The sequence below is a fragment of the Nematolebias whitei genome, chromosome 6 (genome assembly GCF_014905685.2).
Source record: "Nematolebias whitei isolate Nwh7 chromosome 6, NemWhi1, whole genome shotgun sequence".
NCBI classification, from domain to species: Eukaryota; Metazoa; Chordata; class Actinopteri; order Cyprinodontiformes; family Rivulidae; genus Nematolebias; species Nematolebias whitei.
The window spans coordinates 8,509,220-8,520,790 of NC_056503.1; the positions used below are offsets into that span (position 1 = coordinate 8,509,220).

The window sequence follows — 11,571 nt, forward strand, 5'->3', positions numbered from 1 at the left end:
GATGGATGGATGGATTGTTGGGTAGATTATGGGGGCCACAGTACAGCTGTATATATAATGAGATGTTTAAATTATCCACAAGTGCATTTTGTTGACTTCTGAAGGAAAAAAATGAGGCTATCATGCAACAGAATAAAAAGATAAAAATAAAACATTGAGGGGTGAATAGATTGTAACCTGCTGTATAATTTCTATAGTTTCAGACATTCTAAATGTGTTCAGCTTTAATGAGCTAACACTGGTGGTGTTGTGAAGTTATGACTGCATCACGGTTACCATACATACCAATTTCATTATAAAGCACTTAAAAACAGCAGCAAGGCCAACCAGTGTTTTACAACAACACATAGAAAAGAACACAGGATAACATACATACAATCCATAGAGGTAAATATAATAAAAGTTCCTTTCACAGTCCCTTGCATCACAAAAGCTGTCAGTCATTCATGTAATGTCACATTCTGAGGTTAGGTGTAATTAAAATCCACCTGATCTAATGAAAGTGTGAGGCTCGGCCACTACCTGTTCAGCGTCCAGCCATTCCACCCCTGAAATCTGATAAAGAACAGGCTCACTTTAGACAACAGCAGACGAACTGCGCTCATCAGATTTTACGTGTACTGAGTAAAGATAATTAGGAGGCTGCTGCAGTGGGGAGGTGGTTTGTTGGCGCTGCTCAAATTTAAACAAGGATGGAGGTGGAAGATGAGGGGAAGGTCTGCTGCGAGAAAAACAAGATACGGAGAACTAATTGAGATGGCTGGAAATAATAAGAGGGAGAGGGTGACAAGAGGCAGGTGATGCAGCTCTTCTTGTGTATTAATTATTCAGTGCTCTCACTTTTGAGTTGCTCACACAACCCAGATCGTTTTTTCTGCACGTGCATTCTCCATGTGTGACCATCAGTCTGTTGAGAGCCAGAGGGCATATGCTGGTCATCCAGCTCCCCTCCCAACTGCCTCATCATTTTTTCTCTTTCTCCCTGCAGGGGGGCCATTACAGTGAGCCCCTCTGGCCACATCACAGCATAGGATCACACATAAAATGGCAAACAATGAAAAAAAAAGAAGAATTTCAAGCATACACATCCAAATGTGCCCACACACACATACTCCACCTCTCCAACCATCGAGCTCAGCTTGAGGGTCTCTGTGAGTGGGCTTCAACCCCCTGTTACAGCCTTGGCCACATTAGCAGCCTGGCAAGAGAAGAGATGGCTGGGCTGGCCGACAGCCTCCAGCGAACGTCCTCCCACAAGTGTTGGCACCCTTCAGCTGAGCTGGAATGGTCACAAAGTAAGAAGAATCTAATCCAGTTATACAAGTTCCTCCTGCTGCGTCCTCAACCACCACGGGGCTTATTTAGGCTACTCTCCACCGTGAGCAAATAGAAATCCCGTATATGATGTATGCTCCCTGGGAATTATTAGATTAAACGGACACAGCAAAGTGTCGAGTTCAAAGTATAAATGTAAGACGGGGATGCAGAGGAAATAGTGAATCCATTCAAGCTCATTTACCGTGATACCACATGACAGCTTTATACGGTTTATATCTCAAGTGTAAGTACATCCTGCAGCTTTGCTTTCCTGTGGATTAACTCCTGAGTCATTGTTGACTGCCTCCATTTGACACAGTGTAGTCCACATTTACCCCAGGCTTTGATCCTGCTCATCTTGACAGTTGTTAAGGTTGAGATGTTCCATACCTGCATAGGGGATGGGGGCATCTTTATCCAGTGCAACCAGAGGAGGGTCCAGCAGAACAACGTCGGTATTTTCTGTGATCACCCCGTGGTACGATGTCTCTATCCAGGGCTTGTGTTTATTCACTGCAAAAACAAAAATATAAAAGACTGCATTTAGTTTTCACAAACTGAAGAAGATAATAAATCTTCAATTGAGTTCACTGATCAATAATTTAGCATTGGCATGCACGCATAAATAAACAAATTCAGTATCTCACAGCATGAACATTTCACTGGAAAATCTCATCCACCTTGAGCTTTTGAGCTTTTGTTTTTCTTAATATCCCTCACTACTTATTCTTTTGTTTCTTTCATCATTCAAACCCTGCAGCTTCAAAAGCACCAGCCCATATTTAATCTGTTATCACAACTGTGCTGCCAGATGAAATCTTTATCCAAGACCAAGACCGAACAAGCTTCACGATGTGGACTCAGTCCACCTTTGTGATTTATTTAACAGCAATATTTGATTTAAATATGTATGTTTTGAAATTTGATATAGACCTGCACATAATCCAAATTGATGACTTGGGGAAAAAAATTGAAAATGTATCTGTAACTTATATCAGACATTTCCACAACATTTTGTAATATATATGTGCCTCACAGATTTAGTCCCAGGTTCCATGGGGATGAGGTGCTAGGTGTGGGAGAGACCGAGGATGAGTGTGGAGTTGTGGAGGAGCTCCACAAAAATGCTGTCACGTGCTTGTATAAGTTATCTGATAGAGACAAGTTATGGATAAGTTACTTATATGTTAAGCATAGGTTATAGATGTGTTCCACTTGTTAGCAGTATGGTATATATACATCCAAGAGGCTGCCAGTTGATGTTTTTTACTCCATCTTCAGCGTATGCATGCACATTGGACAAAATTTTCACACGTTGGCATCAGTTGTCCAGAACATTATTTAGTGAAGGACCTTAAGCGTGTCGCCCATCATGAATCCTTTCAGAATGGCAATGTTTTCCCAAATTTATTGCAACCCAGTTACAGTCCTTTGTTTCTGTATGTCATTAAAAAAAAAGCAAAAAGACTTGTAGCTAAATGTAAACAAAGTGGCATAACAAAAAGGTTATATTGTGTCATTTTTACCAGTTTCTTTAAGTGAGAAACGTTTTGTTCCCCATCCAGAGGACTTATTCAGTCTACAGCCTGCTAATCAGATCTGTCCTATAAGTAGCCTTCACTGCTGTGTTTTAAGCCAACCTCCTGTTGGAATCTCAAAAGTAGTATTTTTACACGTGCAAAACACATGCTACCTATGGGACAGATCTGGTTGGCAGGCCGTAGACTGAGGAAGTCCTCTGGATGGGGGGAAAAACATTTCTCACTTAAAGAAACTGGTCCTGATGACACTATTTAACTTTTATTATTATTATTATTATCTACATGGATGATTGAGCTTACAACGTTTTCTGAACCACTTTGGCCTTGGTGGTCCTCAGACTGTTTCTGTGAGTAGCAAGTTGGCCTAAAACATTTAATTGTTGTACATGATGATTGATTGTCTTTGGATGGGTGTATTTTGCATGTGTTAAAACCTACATATATATATATATATATATATATATATATATTTATTTATATATATATATAAATTTATCTATATATATAAACTCATGTTTTCTAAGTCATCCAATTGATAAACCAAAAGTTCCCTTCAAAGTGTAAGTTGTTCCCCTCTCTCTGGTAGTACAACTAAATTAGAGGTAAAGACCTTCAAGGCACTTTCACAGTTTTTGGAGTGTTTGTAACACTGTATTAATGTATCTGTCCAGTCCAATTAAAAAAAAGTGATTGGAACACTCTGACACTTGACAGTTCTATCATAGTGATTATTACTTGAGCTCCCCCAAAAATAAAAAAAAGAAAGAAGAAAAATAAATTACATTTGGTCTATTCTGTGAATGTCAAGTTCATGTTTATGAATAAAAAAAAAAGCCAATGCAAAGCTGTAATTTTAGGTCCCCCGAGATTCAGAAATGAAGTGCAAAAACAACAATTACCTGTCATTCAGCAAAATAAAAAGTTATCTGCAGACTTAAATCAAACAATCATTGTTACAAAGCTCTTCAGTTGTTGCCACTGAATGGCAGAAAAATCCACTCCACAAGGCTACAACACGTATTTACCAAAAATTCAAAAGGACAGAAGCTACAAAACATCACTTTTTATAAGTACACAAAGACCATGTTCTAGCTTTTTATTATAGTTACTTTTATACTTTCTAAACATCTACATGGGCCTGGTGAAAGCTAAGGTCTCTATCTACTGTAAATAAAAAATATTGGTGATTTATGTACACCTACATGTGAATCCTGAATACTTTTCCCAGAGGTTTGTCTCCTAGATTAACATAAAGCTCCCTTGCAAAGTATTGGTTATGTCTTCATGTGCATATTATACAGTCATTGCATCCATGACACTATTGCACTTGCAAGGCATGACCAGTAGCTTGCCTGAGCAGGTACATAAAGTGTAGTTTCCTCACAGAAGACACAGCTCCGATATTTTTTGTGTCTCACAGACACAGAAAACAGGGAAAAACCTATTTGTCAACTGGTACTAAGAGCATGACAGCATCATGACTGCTAACACGCTGAAACAGGTTTTCCAAGTTTGCCATATTTCCTCCATGTTCTAAAAGGTTATGTAGGTTGTAGAAAACATAGAAGGGTCATCATCCTGTTTGAAGGGGAATCAATATCTTGTAAAGGGATTTGAGGAAGGAAACCCCTTTTTAACAGTTTTTTACAAAGTTATCATATGACAGAAGTAGGCAGCTGTCATCTGTCAATCAGAAAGCAGAATTCCATGACTGCATGTCTAAAGTGTCTTTAGGCAAAACACAGAACCCTGGGTTGCCCCGACGTGAAAATTGGTGAGTTAATTCATTCATTCAACCTTTATTTATACAGATTAATCCCATTGAGCCTTGGGGGACTCATCTACAAGAGAGACCTGATTTTAACAAAGAGTAATGACAACAGTAGTCAGCGATGTAGAAAACTAAAAACAGGAACATGTCTGCATTGTTGTTTTCCATGAACTTTGCAGATGTTTGAAGCCACTTAGAGAGGTCAAGGTCGAGAGCTTCAGGTCTTTTTGCAAGATGTTCCAGGAAACAGGAGCAGAGTAGGAGAAGGTCCTTTTTATCTAGTTCAGTATAACACGTCTAACTTGTTAACGCTCTTGAAATGACATCATCCGAATGTCTCTTCTACAAGCAAGAAAAGTAGCTTGGTTCAAAGACTAATACCAGCAGCATTTAAACAACCGTTATCAGGTAATTCAGATCTGTCCAAAGCAATAACACAAGCTGTAGGAGTTTTTAAAGCTCTGGATCTACGTTTCTGTTGTTGATGCGCCGGCTTTAAGCATATAATTAAAGTTCTTGAGCCCCGCTGCCTACGACATCCCATCACGTCAACACTTCAGCCAAAAAGTTGTAGCAGCACTTTATGAAAAAGCTAAAAAATCACCAACAAGCCCTGGAGCCCAGATTTAAAGCCCTGCCACATGATGATGAGCGAGAGAGGATATTCAACAACCTCATGTCAGAAATGATGATGTACAAAAGTAGGTATTGTTATTGTATTATTGTGATTTAATTAACTTTTTAAATTTTAAATTATAATCTTATTAACTCTTTTTTTTTCTGTGCTGTTTGCAGTCTGAGGATGACAGCAGCTGAGTCTTCTTCATCCACCAGATCACCTCCTGCTAAGAAGTCTGTAATGACTGAACTTGTTTACTTGGCATATTTTCAAAATAAACATTTTGTAAGTTTTATTTTGGCATTTTTTGTACCAAAAATTAACTGAACCAAGCCCTCTTTGAAAGTGAACTGAACCGAAATGTGATTTTAAGTACCGTTACACCCCTAGCTTGCAATATATACTGTACATGCAAGTATAGAAAAATAACTGGGGTGCCATAGTGGTGCCAACATGTTACAGATTTAAAACTTGGTAGGGGCCTTTCTGTGAAGAATTTGCATATTCTACCTGTGCATGTGTGGGATTTCCAGGGGTACTCCAGATTTCTTTCACATTACAGGTACATGCATGTATTAACAGGGGAGTCTCAAATTAGCCTTAAGTGTGCATGAATGATTTTCTGTTTGTATTACCTGCATTGTACAAGCTGCAAAAGAGTAACCATGCATTCAGTGAAAATCATCTGTTTATTAATTTTCTTTATCCATTTTTTTATTATTCTGGGGTCAAACGGGGAGCTGGGATCTTTCTCCAGAACGTATTGTGTGAGAGGTGGCATGCATCCTACAGGATGGAAGTCTTTCACAAGCCTGCAGAGACAAACAAGGCAAACAACCATTCACACTCTCACTCACACACCGGAATTTAATTTAATAATTTTATCATTTAGATTAGCCAAATACTGTGATTTGCATGTATTTTGGCCAATGGGGATAAACCCTAATACCTATAGAAAACATGCTCATGTAGGAAACACGATTCAAGAGTCAAGATGCAAGATTCAGTACAATACATGGTATTAAAAATAGCTTAAACATCAATAACATTTTTGATAATTTGCACTAAATAAGTTTGTAAAGGAATAATTAAGCTTCTGCCACCCCAGATAACAAAAAAGTTGAAAGAAAGCCTGCTTGGAAGCTACTCAACGAAAATACATGAAAGTCAGTTTATGTAAATGATAGGAATGTGATTAAACAAAGTGCAGGCTTTGCATAAAATGAATGACCAACATTTGTAGATTTTAGTGTATAAATTTTGTGCCTGTTTTTTTTTTTTTTTAAGACAGGACAGATGTGGTAAAACATGGAGAACACATTCGAACACCAGAGGACTCAGTATTCATGAGGACCAGCCAAGAAAGCGTGACTAACAGAGCTGATACAGTCAGAGGAGATCAATCACAGGGGCAGAGTTGGAAACGCGTTAGTTTATTAGGATGTGATAAATATTCATGAGCACGTTACAACAGAGAGGTAAAGTGATTCTGGATTTCCAGTTTATATGTGTGTTTTGTTCAAGCAGTTTTACAGATATTGAACACAAAAAAACATGCTTCACCTTCACATTCTCAGGTATGTCTAAGACAAACACACCTGGCAGAGGCACTCTTTTAGGGGAACAAAATCCTCCATCATTCAGAGAGACAACAATCTGCACACCACCGCAGCAAACGTGCAACTATTTCTCCCTTCAGCTTTACCTCATACAGTACAAAACGGGAAAAAAGGAGAAACACTGACTTTACAAAAGGTTTTCTTGTGCAATAACCTGTAGCCATTTATCTCCATTAAATTTGTAATACAGACTGTGAAACTGAGAACAATCCCTAATGGGGACCCTGGAGATTTAAAGAGCCTTGCTCTTATCATTTTTATTTCAGTCACATCTTAAGAGCCTCACTGACCCTTGATGCTCTTTGTGGTACTCACTATGTCTGACTGTCTGCTGTGTCAGGCTGGCCTAAAGCTTGTGGTCTACTCTTTCAACCTTTATTTATACAGATTAATCACATTGAGCCTTGGAGATTCATTTACAAGTGAGACCTGTTTTACATAGACAAACAGGCAAAAGTATGGAAAACAGAAAACAGGAGGGGAGGTAAAAAAAAAGTATCTCACACTATGTTCTGGCCAAGGCACAGTGTGAGAGGTGAAAAAAAAAACTTGCACATAAACAGCACATAATGACGTCATGATACATTTATGAGAGGAGACCGACAAAGATGGTGAATTGTCCGTAAACACTGCCAGAAAGTTCCATAGTCCTGATAAGAAATGGTACAGTGTTTATCAGCAGGCTCAGCTCTGATACAGGTCCACAGGAGTCCTCGAGAAGGGGGTGAGTTGTCTGTGAACACTGCCAGAAAGTTCCAGTCCTGATAATAATTGGTACAGTGTCTATCAGCCGACTCCAATACAGTTTACATTGGGGTCTCCAAACTTTATTGCACCATGGACCAGTTTTATACAAGACAAGTTTTCCAAACAGCAGCAAGGAAGGGTACGAATGTGAGGGGAGCTCACGTGCATTAGTGCATCAAATATAATTTTTTAATTACCTATTTAATTTAAATATACTTGTAGTTTTATATTTTGTGATATAATTTATATTATGACTATTTTGTGGGTTATTTAATATATTTCTTTTCCTCAATTGCCCTCGAGCAAAACAAATGTCTTTTCTTCCCTCTCCTGTCTTCCTCCTATTTTTGCTCTTTGTCCTGTGTATCGGAGCTTCTATTTACACATCTTCCAAATCGTACTTATGGATTTGGTCAGCTGGACTTTTAACACACTTGATAAAAAAAATTTCAACCAAGCAACAGGGTGTTGGAGAACCCTAATGCCATAAAGAGTACCAGCAGAACTCAAGGCTGACGAAAGTAAAACAGTCTGTCTGTACAAAAACAACTGTGGCTTACCTGAATCTGGCCTCCCAGTTCAGCCTTGAAGCAGGCCAACTTATCAAATTGCTCCTGGGGATGTAAACCGAGAAAGCTCTGCTCTGTCCACCCCTGCACCCACCCCTAAGAACTTCTGTGAACATTTATCAGAGTTGTACGAGCTGAAACATCAACATCTTATCAGGACTATGGAACTATCTGGAAGTGTTCCACGGACAAATCTCACAATCTTGTCGTCAAATGCATATGTAATGTCTCTGTAAATGTGCTTGCTGGTAGATTTTTTTTTTTATGTCTTAAACCGTGCCCTGACAAGGACAAGGTGTGAAGAGATTTTTTTTAATACCCACTCTCCTCATGGTCTTTCCCCTTTTCTTATCTAAAGAATAAGGGTCGTGCTCCTAGGAGCTGCAGCCACATACACTCCGCCCATCTTTCAGACGACTATAATATATAACATATTTTATTATATATTATAGTATATATAGTATAGTATATATAATATAATCTCGCTGTACTTCTGTGGAATGAAAATAAAGCTTATTCTGATTCTGATTATTACAATGATTCTGACATGATTTAATATAATAGAACTCTTTAACAATCCAGTTAAACACTAAATGCGATGCTCTCCATGCAGACACATGTAATGAAGTGGCAGCCTTCATAATAATTCCTGAGCTTTGTTTCCACTTTTTTATAAAAATTAATTAAAAAAAAAACCTCCAAAGGCTTGTGTTTTAATGAAGAGTGCTTTATCTCTATGTGGTGAAGCAAAGCTGGTTGTGACAATCACAACCTGATGTGATGAACCCATAATTTAACTCTTGGTATTTTCTTTTAAATGCAGCTTTTATTTTGGTAGTTTGGTAGTTGTAGGCTATTTCACTTTTGTAAAGAAACTCTCCAGTCTTGTTTGTTGTTTATTCATTATGCTAAATTTAGCTTGAGAGCTTCTTGGTGAAATGAAATAAAAAAATAAAAAAATAAATAAATAAAAAAACTGCATAGGAGCCAAGAAAGAGCTAAAATTGTGCAGACAGAAGCAAAATTCAAAATAAAATGTCATGTAGGCTAACAGAAATAGAAAAAAAAAAATCTACATACATTTTTATTTATTTATTTGTAGTTACCAAATGATCCAAGGATCAGAACTGGTCCCCTGCTCAATGAATGGGGACCCCTGGTCTATGTGCAAAATATATATATTGAGAAAACAGGCAAACTAAAAGACCTTCATCTTCAATACCATGAAAATGTAAAAACAAAAGTGCTTTCACTGTCATAAAAACTCTACAAAGTAATGATCAGTGGCAGACAACTAAACATCACAATTTAATCTGATGGCATTACGGCTGATGATGACCCTTTGTGAGTGAATCTTGTGATCAGTCGGTATGGCCAGGCCACGTTGCAGATGCAAGGTAATGACATCTCGAAGCACTCTCCATGTGCGTAGGATAAAATGGTTTTTCATCAGGAGTGATGACGGCAATAAAGAAGCGCCTCACTCTGGTAATCACTACAGCATCGAGATGAGGTACCACCCACGTGCGAACCCTACCCCAACCCACGACTACAGCTCATCCAGTCACCGGAGAGAAATAGGACGCTGACACCCTCTGAACAGAATTGGGTTCGTGTACTGAGCTTGAGACATGACCCTGAGTCATTACAAGAAAATGGATGGAGTGCGTCTTTGGTCTTTGAATAATGGCAGCCATTGGAGGTTGTGGAGGGATGGCTGATAGGGTGGGATGATGGGTGGAGAAATCAGAGTTTAGTCCCTGAGGTTCCCAGGGGAAGAGCTGTAGTCGCTTATCATGATCGAACCCCCGGATGTGTGGCTAATGCCCTGACACTAAGTGATTAGTTACATATTCCTACCACAAAGACATGAATCCAAACTGAAAACAACAAATCTTCAAATCAATATGTAGAAACAAAAACAATATTACTTTTTTTGTTGCCTAATTTCGTTCTGAATGTAAAACCTGCTTGGAAGATCTAAAAGTTGCTCTGATTGCTAAAGGTCTTCAGGACTTTGTGTGTCAACAACAGACACAAATCAGAAAATTAGACTTCTCTGACTTTTTTGAATTAACTGTGTGATGCTCGTCTTTCATTTTCCTTTCAGTAAAGACTGTGATGGAATGAGAGTTTAAAGGAATGTCAGAAAACACAAACATCTTAAAAAGGCAATCCAAGTGACCCCGATTTTGAAAAATACACAAACGCATGCCCACTAAAAGCACTCAGTAAATGGCATGCGATAACTTGCGAGTGGAAGGAGGTTGAGGTCAATTTGCAGGCATCTTATGTAATCTCACATCTGTTTGGGTAAACACGACTTCCTGAGACGTATAAAGGATTTTTATGTCCTTTAGGCAGAGCTAGAATTAAAAACGTGTCTGTGTTTTATCAGGTAACAAGCAAAATAACAGCTCAAACTGCAGGGCTGCTGCTCAAATACCTCGACCTTTGTGTCACAAGGAGCAAAAGCAATTAGATGATTTCTATAACCTGCTCTCAATGCAGACTGGACATATTGAAAATTGTTCTGCTTTAATTGTCTTCCTATGCTGCTTTATAAAGCTGCTGAATGTTTGATTATATGGTAATTAAATCAATAAAGTGCAACATTTATATGTTTCCAAAAAAAGTTCTTGTAATTTTGTCTTTCACAGTTGAGCAGAGTTACTGACCACAGAATCATATTATTTCCTCAAATCAAATTAATCACAGGAATACAGTTATTACCCCTGTCCAGGCTAATATAATCAGCTGGTGTGACAGCTGAAAAGTGAACTGTGGAACGGCAATGCCCTTTACAGCAAGTACCGGTCAGCAGGACTATCCCCCGCCATTTCATTACCAATTAGACCAAGAGGCGTGGATTTGACTTGCAGCTCGGAGCACGGCAGAGGCGCTATAACGGTGGATTAATCCCTGACCAGGGTACGGTGCGTTACCGTCACTCTGCTTGCGGGTGCTACCTCTTAACAGCTGGGTGTTTTTGTCTGAACAGCCCTCAGGGGGACTGGGGAGGAAGAGAAACAGTTGTAATTAAAAAGAAGTCTGTAGGAAATTAAACTCTGATTGATAAGGTCAACAAAAAAAGGCCACAATGAATACATCAGCATAATGAAAAGTAAACGCTGCAGCAGCAGCTAGTCATTGTGGCGACCAACAGGCAATTACAGCTACGCTGTAAGCTGGGAGCTCATGACAGCTTCAAGAGATGTCCATCAGTCTGGGTCACTGCAAATCATCAGGAAACATTCCCACTCTCCCTCTGTCAAAGGATGGATCTCCGCTCTCTTATTTCTTTTCCCTCAACCACTCCATCTTTGCAGTGATCCATGTCTTCTTTGAACCCTGGAGATCTTTGCAAATGTTAATCTTGTATTCACTC

At 38.8% G+C, this 11,571-nt stretch overlaps 1 protein-coding gene across 1 annotated transcript in view; it reads right to left on the reverse strand.

The window, feature by feature from the left end:
- Positions 1-11,571, reverse strand: part of LOC119410489 (calsyntenin-2) — a 662,902-nt gene that overhangs the window by 462,809 nt on the left and 188,522 nt on the right. The window contains exon 2 of the mRNA XM_037677368.1: positions 1,708-1,830. Within this exon, the coding sequence (XP_037533296.1) occupies positions 1,708-1,830 (123 nt within the window). The remainder of the gene's footprint in view (positions 1-1,707; positions 1,831-11,571) is intronic.